General features: G+C 39.3%; 1 protein-coding gene across 1 annotated transcript; it reads right to left on the bottom strand.

Annotated features, from left to right (window-relative positions):
* Nucleotides 1-23,989, bottom strand: LOC143860564 (protein BONZAI 1-like). The gene is made up of 16 exons (XM_077371263.1): nucleotides 23,682-23,989; nucleotides 14,399-14,446; nucleotides 5,072-5,220; nucleotides 4,869-4,917; nucleotides 3,462-3,518; nucleotides 3,105-3,287; nucleotides 2,887-3,021; nucleotides 2,747-2,808; nucleotides 2,552-2,654; nucleotides 2,291-2,405; nucleotides 2,104-2,180; nucleotides 1,831-1,968; nucleotides 1,466-1,630; nucleotides 1,281-1,394; nucleotides 280-376; nucleotides 1-157 (listed from the first exon to the last, which is right to left on the bottom strand). Exons 1-16 carry the CDS (start codon nucleotides 23,832-23,834, stop codon nucleotides 60-62), a joined length of 1,743 nt encoding a protein of 580 aa, XP_077227378.1. The 5' UTR covers nucleotides 23,835-23,989; the 3' UTR covers nucleotides 1-59.
* Between the last annotated feature and the right edge of the window lie 2,833 nt (nucleotides 23,990-26,822).

Genomic DNA, 26,822 nt, shown 5'->3' on the forward strand with positions numbered 1-26,822 from the left:
GCTAGAAAGGATTGCATATCATTGAAAACCGAAATATAATATGTACAGTTCCATCAAAACTAATCAGTTATGGGATGAAAGTTCCTGGTTCGCATATAGCTCAAAAACTGTGAAGGCAGCTCTGCTAGAAGTGAGTGGATGATCGATGTTTCGCCACCTACAGATGAAGAAAAAAGGCATGACATATGGAAACCTTTTTATGTTAATAAGAACGACGAAGGAGAAGATGGTTCTTAAACTATGGTGTAGAGATCACGGCCTATACAAGGAAATACTTACTCTGTACGTCCCGCATTGGAATAAACTGCACTATGTCACGTGATGCAATTCTTCCCGTTGTGCTTTCAAGTCTCTCTCCTTTATCCGCATCTAAGACCTGCAAAACAACGTAATATTGAAGGAATCTCAGTAAGGCTCCGTTTCTTTCGACATAAAATGGATGTAAAAGGAATTTTATGCTCATTTTTAAGTGTAAAAATGGGCATAAAATTTGTTTTTTGCACCCATTTTACGTCGAAAGAAAGCAAAAGAAAAGATCTCTCATAAGTGGGAGGCTCCTCCGGTGGGTTGGGTCAAGTTAAACTTTGATGGTAGTTCATTGGGAAATAAGGGTCGTGCAGGCATTGGAGGTCTTATCCGTGATACTATGGGTGGAGTTGTTATGACATATTCGGGCCAGACTTGTGTGTGTGTGTGTGATGCTAATGAAGCCGAGGCTAGAGCATTGCTTTTTGGTTAAAGATGGTATGAGAAGCACAATTTGGGCCTTCTTACTGTTGAAGGTGATTCCTCAAACACGTTAGCTTGGGTGATTAACAAGAGCATTGGACCTTGGAAGCTAGGAAACATTATAGGGGAAATTCGTGATTTGGTGCGCATTATTCGCCCTAAAATTCAACACATGAGGCCAATGGGTATGCTGATCAATTGGCAAAGGAAAGTGTGAACTTGGCACCGGTAGATGTTACCCTTCATATGCCAATTGAGGATGTTGGATATTAGTATTTTTTGGTGGGTTTGTGCTACATCTAACTAGCTTTGGAGACATCTTGTCCCCTGGTTTGTAAATCTTGCTTCACTGTGGAATGAAATCTGTTACTTTTCAAAAAAAAAATGTCCAAAGAACCAACTTTCCTATCTGAATAAGGGAGATAGGGTTGACTATGACGCTTCTCAGGTTGATGGTTGTATTTATAGTTGAACGGAAAAACTATATAAAGTACCCAGAAACTAAATCAAATACCGTTTTAAAACGGGAAGGAACGTATTGGGAAATATACCTCCATTTCTTTGAAGTCAGCCCCGCCAACTCCTACTATGAGAATTGATAATGGCAAATCAGATGCCTTTACAAGAGCATCTTTAGTTTCTTGTAGATCTGTTATTACTCCATCCTGCACAGTTTCATAACTTTGAGTGGAAGACAAAGGAAACTGAAGATAAAATATCAGGATCTCCTTTTTACCGTGATTATTAATAGAACAAAATACTTCTGCTGGGACTGAGTGATGGAATGGCTTGCTATTAACCCAGCATTATTGATCACTGGCCCAAAAAGTGTGGGCCCTGCAAATGCCACATTTTGGAGCGCACTCATATAAGCTTGAATGATCCCTTGGACTCCATCAACCTGCGAAATTTGGTGTACTCACGTATATCATTGTCTAAACATCAGAGAGATAAACATCAGGTGTACTATGCTTCTCAAAGTAGTGAATTTTCAATTAAATATCAATCAAATTTTCCGCAATATTTCTAACATGATGTAATCCAATCAATTCTCCTTCAAATTTTATTTAAAAAAAATGCAATATTTTTCAATGACTTCACCTCAGAATAATTGCTGCTTCCATTCAAGTTGAAACAATGAGAGACTGGACCATCAATTGGCCTTGCTCCAAAACCCCAAGCAGGGAAGCGTTTATCTGAATCGTAAAATTGCAGGACCTCTCCAACCTCTAAAATTGCCTGCCAAATAATATGGAACAACTGAATTTAGTATCAATCCATCCATCTATTTCTAAGTCCGCCTAAGGAATGCCAAAAATTAAAGGAAGAAGATAATGACCATAAGATCAATAAAAGTAGTGACCAGTTTCTCACCCTCTGGTATGCATTCGGCCGGCCATAGGGGTCAATATAATGCAAGGAATCTGGGAGCCGGGGATTTCCATTTGACGCTGATATAAGATAAGTGTTCAAGTTTACTATCATCACTCAACTTCAAAGAGATCTCAATGATCAATATTAAATATATAATATCTATAATCACAAGCAGGTTCTTGAATACCTGTGAAGTCAATAGCCACCATGAAATTCAGTTCACATCCACCAGAGATGTAATCCAAGAAAGTGGATTGCTCACTCTGATAAAACTTGTCCACAAATAACTGACCCTTTAATACCTGAATCAAAGAAAAACAAAAACTTTGTGCATCGAGGAAGGTTTGGCCAAGGAACCGAAGGATGGGAACATCCATTGGTCCAAATAATCATGAACTTGTTGCTATTCAATAATAATAATAATAATAATAACAATAATAATCATGACCTTGTTGTGCTGATTATGTCCAATCCCAGTTGATACAAATAAATTCTCTCCATGCTGGTCATTTTGAAGCTTTTCCAAGTCTGAGAGTGATTTTTGAACTTTTCTGTTCAATACATGACACAAATTAGATGCCCAATAAAGACACCAGATATGAATCTAGACACATGCAGGGAAAACAAGGAGGCATTCATTTACCCAATCATATCATGTTTGCCATTGCTATTGAAGTTAAAGCACTCTATTATTAATGGGTTGTCCTGCACGTCATTAATAAGATACGTTAGAGTGAGAAAAATAAAAAATATATGAAATTCTTAGCTTCTGAGGGGATATGCCTTGCTTCCAACTTGTTGAATATTCACAATTATTGGTTTCCATGTTGGATTGAGATCGTTCTTCCTCACTTCTGTCTTGCAAATTGGAATAGGGACCCCACTTTCCACAATTTTAGATATTACTAAGAAAGGGTCCTGTAACAGAAATTTTTTAAATCATTAATCATTACAAAATCATGTACCAGCCTCAATTAAACGAAACATAAAAAGAAGCGTACACTTTTGGAAAAGAGGTCCTTATTTTCCAGATCAGAGCACCGTAATATCATCTCTACTGTAGTCTTTGATCCAACACATTCTTCGGCACAAACTGTAAGCTCACCTAAGTTACTGGGATGTGTTTCTTTATGTTCTATGTGCTTAAGATTTAGTGTCAACGACCTACTAGATTTAGCGACTATCTGCAAAGGAACAGAATATTAGAAGCATGCCAGTGAATAAAACACAGTTTTTAAAAGTATACATAGGACATCACGATCCAGAAATCTTGAGCCTATTTTTGTTTTATTTTTCATTGAATATGGTTTTAAAAACAAGCAGCCTTCTCTTGACTAGGATTGAGGACAAGAACATACCTCGGATAGAGTACAAGTAGCCTCTCCAAGAAATTGCTGCTCATCCAACTTAAGCATCTGCATAGTTTGAAATATTTTTAGCTTCAGTCAAAGAAAAAATCTAGGTTTATTACTCAGGCCATACATAACCTAAATCAGAATCATTCTCTACATATACAAGTAATGGAAATTGCACACACCAAGAGCGCTCAGAGAATTATTCATCATGCATTATTATATTTTAATACTCTCCAGTCGTTTTTCCGAGAAACTTCCCAGAAGTGCTTTATAATATTCTGAGTTTTCCAATGCAGAAAAGAAATGTTGTATAATATCTACTTATGTCAAGTGTCACGTTCATACAGAAACATTTCAGTGATGAAACACCTTTCATGGAGAGAATTTCCATGCTCATCTTAGCAACTAGTCTGTGTGGTAGTTCTAATGTTATAATTTATGGGAAAGGATGAAAATGGGATCAGGCTACCGCATTGCCCTAACCTAAGAAAGAAGCATATATTCTAGGTCAAATACAGGTCATATATTTTTCCACAGAGTGTTCTTAGATATTCTTTATCTAATTGACAATGGAATGGCATTTTCATGTTTTACTGATTATTTCTTTTGCTTTTTACTCCAATCATCGTCTTGAGCCTCTCCACTGTTCTTTTCTCTTCCCATCTTCTCCGGACACACCCTAATACGGCACCACTCTCATCACCACCAAAGCCATCATATCTTTCCCTCCTCTGACTGAAATTTAAAAAAATCACAAAATTTCTTTTCTAATGAAGCCTTATAATATTTATCTCCATTGATATAAAGGAGATACCTTCAGTCATGCAAACACTTGACACTACTGTCATCGCCATTGCCTACCACAGTTTCATCAATTTTAGAGGCAAATTTTGGTTTCAATCTGGGATATTCCTTGACACCAAAAGAAGTGGACAGAGAAGACCTATTTCTTCTCCTCAATTACACAACCCAAAAGTAGTTTCTTAGTGTTTGTTTGGGTGGACAGCATACAACCCAAAAATAGTTTCTTAGCGTTTGTTTGGGTGGACAGCATACTTTGGGAAATCACATATGGACAAATGCCCGAAAATGCTGCTTAATGATTCAAAACTAACAAAAAGTTAATGGGCTATTTTTTTTATATATAAAAAGTAGACCAAATGTTAAAATGCCCGTGAAATGCAGTTATTGTTTACGGAGCACCAATTTTGGCTTAGTATCAATTACTGAAAGCATGAACACCAAATACCTAACATGCCTACCTGCTGAACTTAAAAGAAGACCCATGGAAGGGTTAGCCTATGGAAGGGTTAACCGTCTGTTATCTTAACTTAGCATACTGAGAATCTTGGAAGATTCAAGTTCATACAATAAAATTAATGAAAAATCCAAACAGATTAATAGAACTACCTTCACTGGTAAGTTGTGAAATTGTGTGTCGACGTCATACACTCGGAACCTGTGACAAAAGAATTCTGGTAAGGGTCATAAGAGTAGCAGAAGAAAATGATGAAATAAAAAAACGAATATTAAAAAAAAAAAAAAAAAATGCAGTCCCAGCAATGAAACAATACAAAATACAAATTGCTTTTGATAAAATCATTGAAGCTTACACCAAAGGCTGCACAACCTCAAAGTGGAATGTAATAAAATGTTTTGCAATCCATACAGGATTTAATGAGTTTAATACTACTTCAGTGCGACCAAGCTCTTCAAGCATTCCATCTCCCCTTTTTGCATAAAAAACTGCCATGGGGTCGCTCTACAGACGCAAATAAACTTAATGAGACAAGTTAAGCCTGAGCATAGTAATGTAAGAACCCCACTGTGGAATATTGGAGCTTGACCACACATATAATAAATGATGACCACTGTAAATGATCCCAAGCATGACAGTCCAAAATAAAGATGAACAAAAACGATAGAAAAAATACAAAAAAGGGAAACTTCAAAGCAATATCTCCTAAACAATAAAGATCAGAACAAAACCCGAGCAATATTAAATTAAGGTGAGGATTTTACCATGAAACTGGTGTGTGTGTGTGTGTGTCTATATATATATATATATATATATATATATATATATACACTAGTAAAAAACCCTGTGCGTTGCACGGGTCGACAAAGAACTGTACGGACCACATCATCGGTTGATCCAAACCGTCCATGTGATGGAACACAAGAGAAATAGGGCCCGTAAAATCATTTCCATAGGCTGATCCTAGCCCTCCAATCTATAGAGATTTCCATCATATGTTGTTCCTCTTAAGGTGCCCGGAATTCGTCAATATTTTGAAAGGCGTCCTGAATCCGTAGTATTATGTAATATGTTCACAAAAATCCGTAGTATTATGTAACATATGTGCCCAATTCGTAATTTTGCAAAGCAAAAACGTCACTATGTTGACTTTGTCCACTTTTTTTATTAACAAAGCATAAAGGAGAGGGGTAGGATTGAAATTATGTTGTTAAAAAGCATAAAGGAGGGCGTAGGATTGATAATATGTGGGTTGAATGGGTGCCTTTGTTAAAAAAATTCAAAAAAAGTGATGTGTAATTCTATTAGAATTTTGGGAGAAATTCAAATAATTCTCTCCTTTTCTCTACTGCTATATTGTGTGTGTGTGTGTGTGTGCGCGTAGAGCCATGATAGATGCAAGGGAGCCCTTGCATAAAGAGCCAAAAAGGGCTCTTGATTGGATCCACGTCATCAAATGTAACTGATTTTACTTTTTCAACTAATTTTAAATTGTAACTGAAAATGACGTGGATCCAATGAAGAGCCCTTTTGCGCCTCTTTATGCAAGGACTCCCTTGTATCTATCATTGCTTATATATATATATATATATATATATATATATATATAGAGGAAAATGATTGTGAGCTTGAAGCTCATATAGCTTATATGAGCTTGAGGGCCCAAACACATGTGGGCCCACATTATTAGGATGATCCAAAGCATTCATTTGAAAGGCCCTTACATAGATAGGGTGTGTACAAAAAATCAGCTCCATAGGATCATCCTAACCCATCTAAAAGTGGAGGGCAAAATGGACAGACACTGTTTGCCACAAATCTGCCCATTTTTGCCCTCCGCTTTTGGAATGGTTAGGATGATCCAATAGAGCTGATTTTTTGTACACACTCTATCTATGATGGGGCCTTGCAAATGAATGGTTTGGATCAACACAAAAAATGTGGGACCCATGTGTTTGGGCCCTCAAGCTCATATAAGCTATATGAGCTTCAAGCTCACAATCATTTTCCTCATATATATATATATATATATATATATATCATAATAGCTAACTTTGAATGGCCCTACACATGTTTAAAAGAAACAATCAAGAATAAGAAATGTTGGAAATGGAGTCTAGGGTTAGAGAAGAGAGGAAGAAGAAGAGGAATGGAGAGATGGAGAGTCTCTACTAGGGAGCTTCTCATGTAAATGATGTATATATAGGCTCATCTACTGCAACATGAGTACAAAGACTATAATACCCTCACTACTACAAGTAATACCTAAACTACCCTTACATACTCTTCAATACTCCCCCTCAAGTTGGAGTGGATACACTGTAGAACTCCAACTTGCTACAAGGGAGACTACAACAGCCACTAAAAAGTACAACAAAAAGGATTATACATAAAAAAAAAGGTACAATAAGCCCATACACACATTCAGCTTGGTATAATGCTCCTCAAGCTGATGTGGTGAATACATAATGAAAGCATAATATTAATAAGGACAGCAACGGCCACAATAAATAGCATCGAGATCAATGGCCATCAAAAAGAGCAACTCCCCTGAAGTAGCACAACAGCGAGAGCGATCAAACAAGGCCTCCATGAATGAGAGCACGGCGAACAAATCCGCATATCACGAGCAACGAAGGCGTCATGGCAGGAACAGTTACGATCCAGCAAGCCAAATTGGCACACCAAAGCTGCGCACAACGAAAATCAGCGAAGCAGCACAACGCCAAGTGAAGAGGATAACAACCGATGGGGAAACCATCGGAGACGAGGTCGACAGGGACCTGGACAGAAGGGATAAGAGAGAGAAAAATGATAACCAACCAACGATGGGAAAACCATCATTTGAAGACTAGGTCGATGGCATGAACATCGTCACCTAAAAAGAGACGACCAACGATAGGGAAACCATCGCCCGGAAAAGGAGGGACAAGATAACCAACCAACGATAGGGAAACCATTGTCTGGAGACAAGGTCAGCGGCATGAATATCATCGCCTGAAAAGAGACGACCAACGATGGGAAAACCACAGCCCGAAAAAGAGAGGTCGACGGGAAAAGATCGTCGCCTATAAGGGAGTCGACCAATGATGGATATGGAAGATGAATATATAGGCTCTTCTTCATTCCTTCTTTCCCATGGATCTTTGCTCTGATACCATGTTAAAAATGGAGTCTAGGGTTAGAGAAAAGAGGAAGAAGAGCAATTGAGAGATGGAGAGTCTCTACTAGGGAGCTCCTCATGTAAATGATGTATATATAGGCTCATCTAGGGCAACATGAATACAAAGACTATAATACCCCCACTACTACAAGCAATGGCTAAACTACCCTTACATGTGAACTAGATAGCCATCACTATGATTCCTTATAATGTGCTAAATTCTACTACGAATCCTTCCCAAGTTTGTCCTTGTTCTCTGTTTTGCCTATTTCTCCAAAAAAGCTCAACACAGATTCACTAACTGACTACGTTCAAATCAAATGGACCACATCCTCTGACTCCACATCTCAACAGGTTCCTATTGCGTTGAGATTGCAAACAACGTAAAATGCAGAAGACAAATACAAAGATATGCAAACTATGAATAATAAGGTGAAAACCACGCCTATAAGATAAGGGCATTCCATATCCTAGCAGCAAAATATTTATAAGATGAACGTAATTTCAAGAATACAAACACAAGAAACATGTTTAATCATGTATGGTGGACTCTTGTTGCAAATCTTTATCCAAATTTCTCCTTGTTCTTGTTTTGCCTAATCCTCCCAAAGACTCATCGAACCAGACATAGATTCATTGAGTGACTATCTAGGTCAAACAAGCCAAGTGTCACGGTCCTTCTCTTTTTCACGCAGACAAACCCGTGCGGCGCCCGAACATACACATATGCTGAGGCCAGCCTTTACCAGTGCAAGTCCCTAAAGGCCCTACGCACCCAGCACCTCTTTGATGCTTCACTTGTGATGACAATCTCCAAGTTGTTCAACAGGCTACTAAGCTTGCTCTTGCCATGCACCTCTTAATACTTTGTTCACGACCACCAAGCATGTCATCAAGCTATTAAGCTTGGCTTTGTCGTGCCCAACTTTGAACCCACTCTCGTGATCAGCCTCCATCACGAGTCTATCAAACACTCGGCCCACAAACCAAGTGCAAAGTCCATCTAATGTGAGGCATGGCGATGCCACATAGTCACACACCAATCGATCAAGTCTTACGACCCGGCAGCTCAAGGCATAGACCTATGCCATGAGCCAATCCGCAAGAACCAAAGTCACGCAAGGCAACTCCAACCGTCTAGAAGCGAGGCCAAGTCCAACCACGCTTTGCTCCGCCAAGCCCAAGGACTTAGGTGCTCACACCACCGCATCAAGGGACCATTCGGATAGCTGAAGTTAATGAGGCATTACACCACATTCCAATCCGCCAAACAAGAAGGCTTGGTCATCAATGGAGCAAGTATGGCTCATGGACTTATCCGCAAGACTTACGTCTCGCGGAGGTGGCCGAAGCCACCCCAGCACGAACTCATGGAAAGCCTACGCAAGAGACATACTACGGTGCGGAGACAAAGTATAGTTATAGCCTCGCACACCGTATGCGCAATGCAAGTGAGAACCCAACCCCACATGCACTATCTTTGGGCCCCATCCGACCAAAGAAATTGGAGAATCCCTTCTAGAAAAGTCACAGTCCGCACCTAAAGCTTCCTTAGAGCACGCCTACGAACTACAAATGGATTACCCGTCATGCCTCACATGTACAACCAAGGTCCTCATGCAGCCCTTCAACAAGCCACCAAGGTTCCAACCCACAGCCTGCTGGCTGGCCTGAGGGCCAGCATTTCACAAGAGCCAACCCCCAAAAGGATTGGGCCAACCAACCCTCTTCTACAGGAGTGCCCACCAAACGTCTCTGTATGACAAACCTTTGAAGACGCAACGATACAAGTCCACTTCCTGGTGATAATTCCAAACACATCCCCATGACACTCCCCCACCTGATAACGTCGATGCCGTTATCAACGCTAAGCACCTTGTGAAACTCAGCTCCACTTTAGCAATGGCTTGGCAATCCTGAGAACAGGCATCACCGACACTTCGATAACTTGGCCCTTCCTGACCTACTTGCCCCTTCACGCACCATACTGCCCCAAGCTCTACCAACCATTGCCTTCTCAATTATCCTAGAGTCATCATCTTCATTGACGGCTTTTACGAACTCCATCAAACTCCAACGACGGTTTGCCAAACTCCACCAAATTTAATGATGGTTTGGAGGACTCCACCAAACTCAGCGATGGTTTGCTGCATTCCACCAAACATAACTATGGTTTTCTGAACTCCACCAAACATATTGATGGTCTGCTGAACTTCACCGCACTTGATGATGGTTTGTGAACTTCACCACTCCATAGCTGCATCTGAGCTTCTTTTGGAGCGGTCTCCCAAAACGGCCATCTTGCGTTGTTTCGTTTGCCCTGAAAGAATGCCACAACTCCTACGTCACAACACTTGCTACTCCGGCCAAGTGGAGCACTTGCCAGTCCAGCCAAGTGCAAAGAATCATGCAAAGCAACCTACATTCCTGGTTGAAAGGATCCACCCCTATGGTGCCATGTCCTCCTCAGGCCTAGAGTCTCCCACTTTGGGGTCCTTCACTGCAACGCTTAGTCTTGCATCCTTCTTCGTCCAAGGCCAACCTACTTCTTTGGAGACACCAATCCTTATCTCACCGATGGTCTCTTTGGGAACCCGCAGTCAGCACTCACACTACTAACCACCCAAATCCTCCATCATTCATATTGAACAGCACTTTCGGTCTTCTCCAACACTAGAACTCCAAAGTAGCAAGAAGCACACAAGCTCATACTGTTGTCCCATAGAAACATAGCTAACTCACATGCCACCTGAGCTTGCCACACTGTCCCATACCAGTGCAACCAACCCATGTGTGATCCAAGCAGCCCTAGTGTCGGTACGAAGGTCTTTCTTGAGAGGGCATCTCGTATGCCCCATTATGCTGTGAACTGCCACCCAAGTACTTCGGTCATCGCCCAGCTTTTCACCTTGAGTATGCATCTTTAATCCTTAGAAGCCGTTAACACCTTCATCCTTCCTGCTCAGTCACCATTACGTGGCTCCTTTCCTCGGGAGCTCCACTCTATTTATTTCAAAGTGAATATGCAATACCTTGACCTTGGTCCCACGGTGTTTTCTCTTCACCCAAAGAGCATCTCTAGTCCTTCAAATTGGTTATGCCTTCACTCAAGCTAGCAATCCACCTCTATAAGCTCTCGGTGCTGTTACATTCAGCACCCATCTCTTATAGAAGGGATCAACCTGAAAGCCAACCTTCTCATGTCATCTTAAGCCCTAAAGCCATGTAGAAACCCATCAACTACTTCGCCGACACAGCAACGGACCACATCCAACTTTCCATATGTCTGCCACTTCTGACCTCACACATCGGTGGGTCGTTCGAACATGCCAACCCATTCACTGACGGTCGCTGCTCTTTCAATATGCCAAGCTTCAAGCAAATCCATTCAGCAATGCTTCAAACTTCGATGGGTCAAATTCTCTTCATGCCATCCCTTTGCTGCTCAACTCATAAGATAGGGGAGAGTGCAAACCTTCAAGCTGTTATTCTTTACCATCATGCTTGTCGAGCACACAAAGCAACCCATGCCAGCTCAATGATGCCTCACACACAACAGAAAGCCACACATCCACGGAACCCCCATGCACTTTGCTTTGTTCGGTTGACTTATGGACTTTCAAGGTGATGAACTCAAAGGCTTCCGCAATCTAAAGCTTACCAAGCCGCCACCACTTGGCCAACATTCAACTTCAATCCGATTTTTCTATAACTTAAAGGTTTCTCATTCTTTCGGGCATTGTCACTTCCCTTGAGATGCACTAATCATAGCCACAATCACCGTCATTGCTGCAACTATGCCAAGCATAGACATATTCAATATCATCATTGATACCAACTGTATCAAAGCTCCTCATTAAGCTCTTGTATTTACAACCTACTCTGATGTGCCACCTGATACCCAACTAAAACCAACTATCAGAGGCATTCTACCTTTAGCTCTTAGAATCTTTCACTCTAATACCAACTGTATCAGAGGCCACATTTATCTCGGACCATTTAGCATTGATACCAACTGTCATGGGCCTTTTTCTCTTACGCACAGACAAACCTGCGGCAACCCCAACATACGCATATGATTAAGGCCAACCTTTACCAGTGCAAGTAGGGGTGCAACTCGGGTCGGGTTGGGTCGGGTTGAGGCCAACCCAAACCAACCCAAAAACTTCAACCCCCAACCCTAACCCAACCCAACCCGAGTTTCAACCCGGCTTGGCTAACCCAACCCAACCCAACCCAAATTGATTTTTCCCTAACCCGAACCCAACCCAACCCAATTTCCCAAGTTGGGTTGGGTTTCTGCTGAAATCTTAATGAAAAAAATGCCTCTTTAAATCAGTTACCCCATCAAATGCATCTTTAAATCTTAATGAAAAAAAATCGGAGAGAGAGAGAGAGAGAGAAAACCTTGTAGGTCCTGTGGCGGAAGAACCGAAGAAGAATGAGAGATGGTCCGAAGGAGGATTGGAGGCTGCTGGCTTCTCTCAAAGAGAAATAGAGAATAAGGATTTCTACTTTCTAGGTTAGGGTTTGCCTTTACTTTTTGTATTTGACTTTTTGATAAGTATATAAAGTATACACTATTATAGTTTCAAGGATAGAAAATTAGAAGGTAGAAAAACAACACGTGAAAAACTAAAAATGTCAAAAAGTAACGTGTTAATCTTATTCTTTGTCGGGTTACGGGTTGGGTCGGGTTGCCTGATGCCCAACCCAACCCAACCCGAATTTTGGTCGCGTTGCGAAACCCCAACCCGGACCCGAACCCAACCTGAATTTTGTCAACCCAACCTGCCCAAAATTCGGGTTCAACCCGACCCAAGTTGCACCCCTAAGTGCAAGGCCCTACACACCCAACACTTCATGATGCTTCACTTATGCTAACAATCTCCAAGCTGTTCAACATGCTACTAAGCTTGTTCTTGCCATGCACCTCTTGATACTCTGTTCATGACCACCAAGGCTTTCATCAAGCTACTAAGCTTGGCCTTGCCGTGCCCAACGTTGAACCCACTCTCGTGATCAGCCTACATCATGAGTCCATCGAACACCCGGCCCTCAAACCAATTGCAGAGTCCATCTAGTGCGAGGCATGATAATGCCATGCATCAATGCGCACTCAAGGCACAGACCTGTGCCATGAACCAATCTGCAAAAACTGAAGTCCCACAAGACAACTCCAACCGTCTAGAAGCGAGGCTAGGTCCAGCCACGCTTTGCTCCGCCAAGCCCAAAGACTTAGGGGCTCACACCACCGCATCGAGGGGTCATTCGAATAGCTGAAGCCCACCAAGGAATGAGGCATTGCACCACATCCCAATTCGCCAAATCATAAGGCTTGGTCATCCAATGAGAAAATATGCCCCATGGACTAATCCGCTAAACTTGCGACTCGCAGGGGTGACTGGGAAGCCTAGAGATTGGCCTACCCACGAGATGTACCACAATGAAAAGGTAAAGTATAGTTATAGCCTAGTGCACTGTCCGTAGCATGATGAAAGTGAGATCCCAACCAAACATGCATGCTCCTTGGCCCTTGTCCCTCAACCAAAGAAACTGGAGAATTCCTATGGAAAACTCAAAGTCCGCACCAAAAGCTCCCTTAGAGCACGCCTATGAATTGCAAGTTGATTTCCCGTTGTGCCTCACATGCACAAGCAATGTCCTCATGCATCCTTTCAGCAAGCCACCAAGGTTCCGACCCACTGCCTGCTAGGCCTAGGGCTAGCATGTCACAGGAACCAACCCCCTAAAGGATTGGGCCAACCAGCCCTCTTCTACAGGAGAGCCCACCAAACATCTCTGTATGACATACTTTTGAAGATGCAACAAGGCGAGGCCACTTCTTCGCCATAATTCCAACTATGTCCCTGTGACACGAGGCTAATTGAGCCTGCTTCTCAATGGGAATTCTGTTGCATTGAAATTGAAAGCAATCTAAAGTGGAGAAGTAAAAATATTAAAATATGCAAATTTGAGAGTAATAAGGTGAAACCACTCCTTAAAAGTATGTGCTTTCCATTACCCCAGCCAAATAATATTTATGTGATGAAATGCTTGCAAGAAACCAAATATAAACAACCTGTTTCATCATCATCTCATATCGTGGACTCTTGTTGCATTAAAATCCAAAAACAATCTACGTCATTGGAATATGGAAACATGCCATCAATAGCAATTGAGTAATTAATCAGTTTAAAATCTCATCCATGACATAGCTCCATTTTATAATCCCGTCGAGTTAATAATTTATCTGATGAGACTGTTAGAAAGTATAAGAACGTGAAGAAACAAACTCCGTATGAACAAAATATATCAAAATTAACAACACAAACCCATAAAGAAGGCTATATAACCTCTAGATTGTAATGGAAAATAATGTGGCAATCGATTTAAGTTCCACATTTCTATGACAGTGTGGAACTACATAAATCTGATGCCACTTATGACCAATTGTACTCATAAAAGAGTAGAGAAACGAACCTGTTCAAAAAAAAAAAAAAGAGTAGAGAAATGAACCTTGGAAAGCATATCCCGGTCACGCAAGTTTGATGCCGATAATGATAACTGTCACACATTCATAAAAAGCAGCATCAATATTTTACTAGTAAAATGAAAGCACAGATAGAAGAAATGAACAAAGACACGCAAAATATGAATGGTAACTAACAATAATTTCTGAAGAGTTTACAGCCAACAGTTCTCTCCATATCCAACTGAAAAGGATGCCAAATGTTTGATGCACACATTTTCATATTATAAATACTAAGCTTAGACATGATAACCGGGGTGTTGAAGACGTGGTGAATTGTATTTGTGTTGAGTAGGGCCCCCATCTTCCTCAGTTTAATTTGTGGTTAGTGTCTCTTGTCTTAAAAGGAGGGGCATTCATGTAATAATACAAAGTCATTTGAGTTATCACTGAAGTGACTTATTATGTGAGTGGGGCCCATTTTCATGAGATTTGGGTTTTCCCCACTCACAACAACAAACAAGGAATTCATGGGTAGGGTTTACTCTACCACATAAAATATTTCTCATCCCATCTCCTATTTGCTTCTTTTCTCTTCTCCTCTCTTCTCTTCCCTCCACTTTTCTTCTTTTTCTTCCCTTCTTGTTTTCCCTTTGTTTCAATATTTTCACATGCTATTAGAGTTGTGAAGCTCATCTTTTCCATCTAATCTGTGTTTGCTAGAGAATCTTGGAGGACAAAACTCTAATCATCTTAGATCTTGTTGTTCTTTTATTCTCTTGTTTTTCTACATAAAGTAATGGTTATAGACAATTATTCGGTGGGGTTTATTTGATTTTGTTGGGATTTTACCAATCCTTCTTTAACCTAGAGGTGTTACTTATATCGTTGTTATGGATAAATTGGGTATTACATCAGCATCAGATTTTGTGCATAATCATATTACTAGCATCAAATTAAATGGTAATAACTATTTACTATGGAGCATGGATACGAGTACGGGGTGCTGGTACAACACGATACGGGTACTTGGATACGTGATTTAAGAAAAAAAAAAAAAAAAAGGATACGAGTACGTTGAGGGTAAGCTAAATATAATATATTTTTATATTTTATTATATATTTATAAAACTTAAAAAATTAAAGGCCCTGTTCGTTTGGGATTGTCCCAACTCCCAATCTAATGTGAGCCCCAAACAGATTATTCGACTCAAAATTAAACATAATTTCGACTCCAATAATCAGTTTTGGGCTCTCAATCGGTTGTCACAATCTCAAATGAACAGGGCCTAAATGTAATTTTGAGAACAAATGTGAGCCCCAAACAGTTTTGAATTGTTTGTTGTTTGGGTGCGTACCCAGTACACACCCAGAGAGTACCCAGGCGCACCTGCACCCAATACGCACCGTGGGCCTCCGGAGAGTACCCGTGCTTCCTTGACAGTGGGAAAATCAGTTTGGTTTTTTCTAACTGCTCATGGTAAGATAAACATATTTCACAAGTAAACCTTGGAAAGTACTTCCACTTATAAAGAATGGATACAGGATGGTGCCCAAATCATGAAGATGGTTACGGAACTCTATGAAGCCATTTATAAGCTCCAATGTGATGTTTCTGAATACATCTCACGAAACATGGGAGACCATGAGAGACATGTATTAATCTGATAAGAACATCAGTCGAACGTTTCAATTATTTCAAGAAAAATTTCTTTACAAAAGGGTGGGCATACTACTCCTCCCTAAGGCTATGTTTGGTTGCACAAACGCTCGGCATTCGTTGGAATTTCAAATGCCAATTAGTGTTGATTCCTTGTTTAATTGCCGAAACTAAAATGAAATTCCACTTGACTCCCCAACATGTTTCAGACATCATTATTACTTTTTTCCCCACGTGGCGCCCATGTGGCACTAATGTCCCCCCTACTCATCTTCCAGCCAAATTCTACCACAATGTTAAAATGTTGGTATAAGAATAGTGGAAAAGGTTTTGTCTTTTCTTTCTTTTCCCTATCTCTCTTTCTTCACTCTCTATATTAGTAATGACACCCCTACTTTTTCCACTACTCTCCGAGAGGACTGCCGCACAATCAAACACTACTTAGTACTTACCACCATTCCAATATTCTCCAAGTAGTAATTCTAGACATCTTCTATGCTTGTCTCCTCCCTTTTGACTTCTTATTCCACTAATCTCCGAGCCCCTCCTGCCCTGGGCAACCAAACATAGCCTAAGAGATATGAGGAACAAAACATTTGTCACCCTCTTACAACTACTGTGGATGTTCAGCGTCAACAAAGTGAGGATTTCCACTTTGCTAAATTCCTCGCTTGACTTAGACCAGAATATGAACCAATTAGTGCACAAATATTGGAAGCACAAGATATTCCCTCCGTTATTGAGGTGCCTGTGCATCTTTGGCAGGTTTCCATTGGCAGTAATATTGCTACATATTATGGTACACATTCTGCTTTGACCTCCTCAAGGAGAGGTGATAGAAGGCGTGGTTTCAGAAGTGGATGTGCACCACATGGTCATGGTAGGATGTTTCGGGTCAGGGTAGAGGGCGTGCATCATGTCAATGGACTCATTGTGGTATGACAGGTCATATTCACATACTAGGAGATTAAGCCAGCATGGGAGAATCAAGTTTCTACTTTAGAAGATCAACCGAATCAGAAGCCTTCTGACACCCAACATCCTTTAATTGGCAATCAAGGAGAATCTATAGTTCTCACTTGCGATGAATACTCTTGAAAATTCAAGATCCACTAGGTGCCTACTTCTGCATCCACCTCTTCTACTACATTTGTTCAGTCAGGTAATGCTAACATTAACTCTCATCAGTCCAGTCCATAGGTCATCGATTGTGGTGCTTCCAATCAAATGACGGGTACTTCTAGTATATTTTTCTATTTATCTGATGTTTCATCTTGTACTTCTGTTACCTTGGCGATAGAACTTTGTCTTAAGTAGTCGGGCAAGGTTCTATTCATCCTAATAAATCCATGATGTTTTCTTCCATTTTGCATATCATGAATTTTTCTGTTAGTCTCCTTTCAGTCAATACTCAACTCAACTCAACTAAGCCTTTGTCCCAAACTATTCGGGGTTGGTAAATAAACTCACTAAATCTCTAAATTATTCAGTTACATTTTATACATCTAATTTTGTATTTCAAGATTTGAAGTCGAAGAAGATGATTGGCGGAAGACATGAAGGTGACCATATCACCTCAGTTAAACTCTTCTAAAATTGCATACCATTGATGTACTCCGTCTCTCTAGTGGCATTGTCGACTTGAACATCTGTCATTGTTCACTGGAAACACTTGAGTTCCTTCATTGTCTAGTGTGTCAGATTTGGACTATGAGTTTTGTCAATTAAGTAAACATTATCATGAATAAGGTGGTGGTAGAAGGGACTCTCTCAATGTCATAAGGTGGTTAAGAGACTCCCATTCGGTATTTGATGAGATTCAGGACAGGATTGGAACCTCTTCGATATCTTTCAGGACAGGATTGGAACCTCTTTGATATCAAACATCATGCTCATTCACCCCACAGCAAAATGGTGTCTCGGAAAGGAAAAATAGACACTTTGATCTAGCTTGTGCCATAATTATTAACATGAATGTTCCACATATCTTTTGGGGGTGGTTGTTCTTACAACTTGTTTTTAATCAACTATATACTATCTTCTATTCTTAATGGAAAATCTCCATTTTTCAATAATGTTTCCAAATAGTTCTTTGTTTTCTCTTCCTCAAAAAGTGTTTAGTTGGTTATGATTTGTTCATAACTTGCGGACAATGAAATGTATCTTCCTCAATTACTCTCATACTGAAAGAGGGTATTGATGTTGTTTTAGTTCATCCCTTCTAAACATTGTTCGTATGCTGATGTTACATTCTGGGAGGCTACTCATTTCTATCCAGATACAGTTGATAGAGATGTACACTCATGCCAAAGAGATGATTTTGTTCTTCCACATGTTTCTTTTGACACTGAAGATGAGTTACATATTATTTTAATGAAAAATCAGTCACACCAATGCCCTAAATTCTACATTCATAGACAGCCCCTCCAATTGAACAGGCTCCTCCACTGTCCCTCAATTGATGATCATGCCTCTGAATCTAAGCTTCAAAATATTCCTATAGCTCTTTGTAAGGGTAAGCATTTTGTATTGATTATCTAATTTCGAATTTTGTCTCTTATGATCTTTCTTCCAATTATCATCAATTTCCCTTGATTATCACAGCCTCTTACGTTCCTTAGTTTCAGGATGTCATATCTCATTCTGGTTGGCATTTGGCTCTGGAGGTGATGCCTACTCTTCACATGAATATTAACTATTCTTCCTCCTGGTAAGAAGATTGCCGGTTGCCGATGTGTGTATACTACTAAATATAATTCAGAATTCCAGATAGACTTATCGAATATCTCATAGCCCCATGGCAGAGATTACTTGGAGACTTTCTCGTCCGTTGCTACGTTTACTCTATTTGAACTGTTATTTCTATTGCAGCTAATCAGGGAATGGTCATTGTATTAGTCAGATGCAAAGATGGCCATTGTATTAGTTAGATGCGAAGAATGCATTTAAGAGGTCTTGTGATGGAAGTTAACATGTAGCAACCACCTGGTTTTGTAACTCAAGGAGAGGGTTCGATAAAGTTTGTAAACTTTGCAAAGCTATGTACAGGTTAAAGCAGTCACCCCATGCATGATTTGACAAGTGTCATCAAGTTGTTACGACGTATACATTGTGCCAAAGTGCAACCGACTATTTGGTGTTTGTTTGCAATACAGCATACTAAAGATGGTCATATCATCCTTACTATTTATGTGGATGGCATCGTTATCATAGAGAGTGACACGTTTGGAATGTGCATGTTGAAGGATTTCGTGAAGCAAAACTTCTTCATTAAGGATATGGGACAGTTTTGTTTCTTTATCGCCATTAAAGTTACATGGTCTAACTCTGGAATAAATTTACCTAAGAGGAACTGCACTCTAGATCTTCTATTTGAGACATACCTACGGGGGAACAAACCATTTGACTAACCTATTAAACCCAATAAAAACTAGATGATCAAGGTGAACTTTTTGATAAACCATAAAGGTATAAATGGTTGGTTGATAAAGTGGTAAACTCTTATATCTCACCATTACAAGGCCTGGCATACCCTCTGTCATTGGTGTTGTTGGTCGATTCATGATGTTCATCAAGTTCTTCATATGGAAGCTGTAATTCGTATCCTAAAGTACGTAGAGTGAGTTCCATAAAAAGGTATCTTGCATAAAGCAAATGGCCATTGGACTGTGGAAGCTTATTCTGATACGAATTGGGCAGGTGCGCACTAGATAGAAAATCTATGAGGGGATATATTACCTTTGTGTGTGTGTGTGTGTGTGTGTGTGTGTGTGTGTGTGTTGGGGGGGATGGGATGATGGGGATTGTCCACTAGGGGAGTAAGAAGCAAAGTGTTGTTGCCAGATCAAGTGCTGAAGCCAAATACAGGGCTCCTTATATGGAGTTGTTTTGTGAATTAATATGGATAAGTAATGACTAAGTGACTAGGGATTTCTTGGCAAACAATGTATGGAGTTATTTTGTGATAACCAAGCCGAAACACACATTGCCAACAACCCAATTTTTCATGAAGGACAGAATATATTGAAATCCACCGTCATTTTGTTAGAGAGAAGGTTGCTTCCAAGTTCATCTCTAATTCATTCATAAGGTCCTCTAGTCAAATTTGCCAATATGTTCACCAAAGCTCTCAATAGAGTTCAACATGAGAAGATCCACTCCAAGACCCCAAGGTAGGCATATACGACATATGCTCTAACTCGAGGGGTTGTTGAATACATGGTGAACAGTATTTTTGTTTGAGCAGGGCCCAAACTTTGTTAGTTTAATTCGTGTTTTATGACTTTTGTCCTAAAATGAGGGACATTCATGTAATTACACATTAAAGTCACTTGAGTGACTTATTATGTGAAAGGGGCACATTTTCATGGGATTTGGTTTTTCCCCACTCACAATAATTTATAAGGAATCTGTGGGTGGGGTTTCCTCTAACACATGAAATAGTTCTCCACCCATCTCATCTTTTCTTCTCTTCAACATTTCTTCTTCTTCCCTTTATATTTTCCCTTTCTTTGTTTCAATATTATTCACACAAGGAATAACCTTTGGTTTTTTCGAGGAAATCCAATGTATGAGAAAGTTCCAACCAACTGTAAAATCACAGCAAATAAAAGCAACAAGAAATTTGTCCCCTACAACCTCGTGGATGTAAATGTCAATTGGGACATTGTGGTATTCATTTAAGCCATAGGTCCACTTATAGTTCTTGTTAAGAGTTATCAAATCAGCTACAGTTGTAGAAGAAACACTACAGAACTATATATTGTGTATACATGAAAGCATGAAAGTACAGATCCATAGCCTTTAAGAGCCTTGTATCAGTAGGACAGAAGCTGTTAGTTGATGAAAGTGCTTCTTCATGAAAAAATGATAAAATCATAAGTCGTGATAGAGTAAGTTGACGAAGCATAGTTGTTTGCTAATTCATATGTGAACTCATGTCATATAAAAGGATCAAAGTAAAATTTGTAGCAACAAGAACAAGCATTTTAAAAAATTGAACTAGTGTCAAAGAATTTCACATAATCAATAATTAGGTTAGGACGTTCGGAAGGTGTTTGAGATATGTTCTGGATTCCATTCCAGAACGGAATTTTCCAGAAATTCTGCCCAGAGCAAAATGAAATTGGCAACTAAGACTAGGTCTAATAAATACCAAGCCATCATGGATAATTATGCCAACCAAGTGAAATATTCCTATGATCTAGTCCGATAACTTAAGCCTGTTCTTGACCCAGTATGACTTAGTCTGGAACTAAGCTCGAAATTCTAATAGAGAGAGAGAGAGAGATTGAGGGCGTGGGTGGGAAGGGTAATTGCTTCAACAGAGAGGACATAACATAAACCAACAAAATTTGGTAGCTTTTATCATTTTGGATAGGAAAACCCTTATTTTCTTTTATCTTCTAATTATGTCCCGTCTTCTCCAACCATGTAGGATAGGTTAAAATCCAACGATCACATATTCAGCAACCTGACCATCTGATTATGAGGTTCAATAGATGTATAGAAACCTATCCTTGTAGCTCAAATTCAATTGGTTGGTGCTTTGTGTTTCAACCTTGGGGTTAGCATATCCATCATAGACGGGTCATCTATGAAAACTGGAATATGAAAAAGGAAAATCTATACAAGTGGTATATGTTGGCATGAGGGCATTGCCAGTTATTTTGCTGAACTTTTAATGTTAGAGCGATACATATTAACAGAAGTAGTATAATTGGTTGAGATAGACAAGGGCATTGCATTCTGAAGTGATATAATCCAACCTATTGATCTCGACATTAGCTATAGTTGGTTAGAGGCCTTTATCAAAAGGAGTGAGAGTGCCATTATCAAAATATGGCATCATGGATATCATTTCCCTAACCAAATTAGTGAATTTTTTTCATCCAACGTATTATCCATCGCTACTAGGATTTGTGTTGTGAAGAATAACCAAAAATTGCACTGGATTAAGTGATTCAAATGAAGCTGAGGTAAGGACAACTTTGCAGGGCATAAGAATCATACAGAATAAAGACCCTAACAGAATAATTGTGGAGGGTACTAGGATTTTTTTCATCCAACGTATTATCCATCGCTACTAGGATTTGTGTTGTGAAGAATAACCAAAAATTGCACTGGATTAAGTGATTCAAATGAAGCTGAGGTAAGGACAACTTTGCAGGGCATAAGAATCATACAGAATAAAGACCCTAACAGAATAATTGTGGAGGGTACCATTCTAAAAAAACGAGAGAGAATAATTGTGGTGTGTGATTCACTTAACATCATTAGATGGCTAGACGGTAGTCATCCTCTTCCATGGCAATTTATGCATATGATTGATGAGATTCTTAATCGAGTGGGGGATAACCCGACCATATTCCAGCATGTGCAAAGGTCAGCAAAGCAAACAATGACACAGATCGGTTAGCCAGTGCAGGTATTGTTAAGGATAGCTTGACTATTTATGACTTTCTTCCTCCTTAAGGAGAGTGTCTTCGCAGTATCTGATTTTCCTATTTCTTTTTGTTTCTCCCTTATGATATATTTTCTTTACTTCGGACCAACTCGGTCAGCGACCTTTGCCTTAATGAATTGCTCTACTCTTCAAAAAAATAGAAAATAGAAATAAAAAAGGTAAATTTTATGGAAAATTCAGTGGGACGGTAACCTTTGGATTTAGGCAAAATCTCTCGATAAATCATCCATTGGCTAAAAAAGACTGATATTACCTAGAGGAAATGCTAAGGCCTTTGCAGAAATACCAGACTATCTCATGGCAGTTAGAGGATGCTTTTAGTTTTAGGGACACAAACTCTCAATACTTTCCTTTGGACTGGTTAGCTAATAAGGAAATAGAAAGTGACCTCCCTGGACTTTGTATATGGGTCCAGCTTCAGAGGTTGGCTCTGTTAACATGAAGATATATCATATACCTTCCACTTTGAATGATATTCACTTAGGTGTACTTCTCATGGGTGTTCAGACAGGTATTACCAAGAACAGTAATTATTGTGATTGCAACAAGATCTATAATCTATACATACTTCCATTTTTTCTCAAATGTTGAGGTAACATTTTAAGCTAGAGAGCAAAATCAAAGTTCCCATGTTCATGATATGTTTTAGTAAGGCCACCCCCTTGACATGGCTGATTTGTAAGCTTCTTATCAATAAATTATAACTTTTAACTATTGAATTACCCTTTCATTTCTCTTACTATCCGAACTTTATTATTCTCCTTTGGATTAACTGACTCTTTAACCTTCAAGCACGAGAGATTACAAGAAATATAAAATAAATAAATAAACACTAACAGCAACAGTTCTAAACACCCTAATCTAAACATAGAAGTGAATACACAGCTTAGATCCAATTAAACTAAACATTCGATTAAGATTAGATTCCCAATTCTCAAATCAATGTTAAGAACTAATTCCAAATTCAAATGAATCAGAAACAAACTTCATCAAATCTATCACCAACACAGTAAACAACTACTCAAAATCTCACCATTCAACCTATATTCAATATAACAAAAAAAAAAACATAAATAAATCCCAAAACAAAGATCGAAATAAAAAAATAAAATAAAAAACTTAATAAAAATAGGGCTTTGTTATCTATCCAAGCAATGCAGATACAGTTTTTCCTCATTTTTTTAAATTTTTTAAGAAGACGAACCTCGATCTGAGAGAAGAGTCCGTACGAGCCGCGAGATCTAATTAAGTAATCAACAGCGTCATTGGCATCGGCTCGGAGATTATTAGAAGCGCCGGCGCCGGTGCCGCCGACGGCTTGCTGGCCGCCGTTAGTATCAGAACAGCAATTCCCCATCTAGAGAGAAACAGGGGGCGAAATATCTAAAAAATGGGGCGGAGTAAGATGAAACAATGAAAACGAGGGAGAACGCGTGTAGTAGAAAAAGGAGAGAGAAAGAGTATTTTCTTTCTTTCTTATTTCCAAATCCAAACGAAAACGGTCCAACTTCCCTCTTTATACCAGAGAGACCAGGGATTGGGGGAGAGTGGTGACGTGACTAATCTACGCGCTTACTAGACTGTATGTATGAAATTCTACTTTTACCCCTGGAAAATATAAAATTTTACCGACAACTGATCTGACTGCAAGTCAAAGTCTCTCGTTGGTGATTTATTTATTTTTTATTTTATTTTTTTTAATTTTTTTGTTATTTTATTTTTTTTAATTTTTTTTTGGGTTTATGACGTTATGGTTAGTTTGTAACCTGCATCGTCCCAAAATAGATTTGGGTAAACATAATTCATTGTAAAGAGTTTCTGCTCCATACAGTAGGTAACATATTATTACAAACCTAAATCGGTTTGTAACATATTTGAACTTCTTAGGGGGAAAATCAACCTCTTGACCCACTTCGAGGGAAGGGTCATCCTCCTCTGTGCACAAAACACACTATTTTGGGGAGAAATTCATGTTGAACAAAGATAGGCTATGTATAAGTTATTTATTAAAAATTCCTAACCTAAGGTTGGATCATTGGAGAAGATAATTTCTTCAGCTGGGGTCCCAAATCTTAGTGGGCAGCATCTTCACTAAAAATATAGTTGAAATCAATGGTTGAAACAACTCCATCTTCCAACCGATCTCATCGTGTCGTTTATCAAAGATCCTTCGTTGCGTGTTCTTAGAATGATTTAAATGATAACACACGAATGGCCGTGGATGAGTCTTTTCGATTATGTAGAACAGATTAAGAGGAAGATGAACAGTGGACTCTTCGATGGTGACTTATCTTTTGTGCCTTCTTCGCCTTTTCTAATATCTGTTTTCTTTCTCTATTCTTCTTTTCTCCTCTTTTTCTATTTCGCCTTTTCTTTTTCGGAACTTTCTTTTCTTCGATTTGTTTTCTTTCATCTTCATGCATTTCCTTGATCAGCATGCTGATTTTGTTGAGGACTTCCACAAATCATCGTTGCTCTTCTATCATTCTTGAAACAGATACTTTCATCTTCTGAAAATTATCTCGCAGGAAATCCAAAATCTCCAATGACATATCCATGGCGCAGGACCGACTACTTTGATACTAATTGTTACGAACCTAAATTGGTTTGTAACGGATTTGATCTTCTTAGAGGGAAGATCAACTTCTTGACCCACTTCGAGGGAAGGGTCGTCCTCCTCTGTGCACAAAACACACTATTTTGGGGATAAAATTATCATTGAACAAAGAAAGGCTACGTACAAGTTATTTATTAAAAATCCCTAACCTAGATAAGCCTTATCTCTAAGACTCCTAATTAACTAAATAACTACAAAGCAAATCTCAAAATAACAAATATCTCAACTGATATATTTCAGCCAAGGTGGGACCCAAATAAGCACGTAACACATATTTACTCCATTCATCTGATAGGCCCTGACATTGATGGGGGTGTGCCCAAAAAATCAGCTCAATAAGATCATCATAACACTTAGATATGTGGATGTTTATATCCGTTCATTTTAACCTCTACAAATCGAAGGGTTGGAATGATACTATGGAGGTGATTTTTTAGGTACACTATTCGAACCCGAATCGGTTTGTAACGTGATTGATCTTCTTAGAGGGAAGATCAGCATCCACTTCGAGAGAATGATCAATCCTCATTTGTGCACAAAGACACTTTCAGAAATAATTTTCTTCATTCCCCTAAGATAGGTTACGTATCAGTTATTTAAAGAAAAGCCTTAATCTAGATAATCCTTATCTCTAAGACTTCTACACATCCCTAACAACTACAAATCCTACAATTAATAAAATCTAACCTAATTTATTTCATCACAAGTGGGTCCCACTAGGCACGTAACACCCTATCTATGTCAAAGCCCATCGAATGAATGGTTTGCGTCACCTAAAAAATGTGGGCCCCTACTGTAATTGGGCCGACGGAGTAGATAACTCTATAGAGTAAACACTATTTTCTCTTATTTTTATTTGTTTGTTATTAAAACGGAAATGCAGATATCTATCCGTGGAGAAATTATATGGGAAATGATAAATTCACAGCTTTTCTCACTTGAGATACCTCCCTATGGTGTAAAAGAGTGGCATACTGGCATATACTAGAATGGGCTGGCCAGAGGACATAATGGGGGCGAATACATCACTTCCCCTATCTATGTGTCTACAAAAGAGAAATTATATGAGGTCCAAGCGGACAAACTCATATTCAAGGTCCCACGGAAGTACAGCCTTTGATATTTACGTGTTTGTCCGTTTGTCCCCTATGACATCAAATAATTTCTAAATAATACTATGATGCCCACATTGTTTAGGTGATCTAAACCATTCATTGGAAGGGACCTAACGTATATAGTGTGTGCCCATAAAATCTTCTCCATACAATCATCCTAGCCCTCGGATCCAGGATCAGCCAAAAAATGTGGGACCCTTTATTTTTGGGCTGCACGTGCATGGACGGCCGTCCACCGTATAAATTCTCAATCTATAATATGCAATTTTATAAGTGTAAGCCATTGTAGTCCAATATTTTCCAAAAAGTACTATACGGCAGATACCATAGGATGATCTAAACCCTCCATTTGATGGGCCACAATGCAAATAAGTTGTGCCCAAAAAATCATTTCCATAGGATGATCCCAACCCTCTGATCTATAGAGGTTTCCGTAATATTCAATTCCTCTATAGAGGTCATCCTATATAAATGATAATTTGGGCACAACATATTATTGTGGCCCATCAAATGGACAATCTGGATCATCCTATTGTGTGGGCCATACAGTATTTTTTGAAAAATACCGGACTATACGAGCTTACACTATATAAGAACTCCTATAACATATAAC

This window comes from Tasmannia lanceolata, unplaced genomic scaffold, assembly GCF_043159265.1.
Source record: "Tasmannia lanceolata isolate RefF3 unplaced genomic scaffold, GAP_Taslan_0.1 ptg000037l, whole genome shotgun sequence".
Lineage (NCBI taxonomy): Eukaryota > Viridiplantae > Streptophyta > Magnoliopsida > Canellales > Winteraceae > Tasmannia > Tasmannia lanceolata.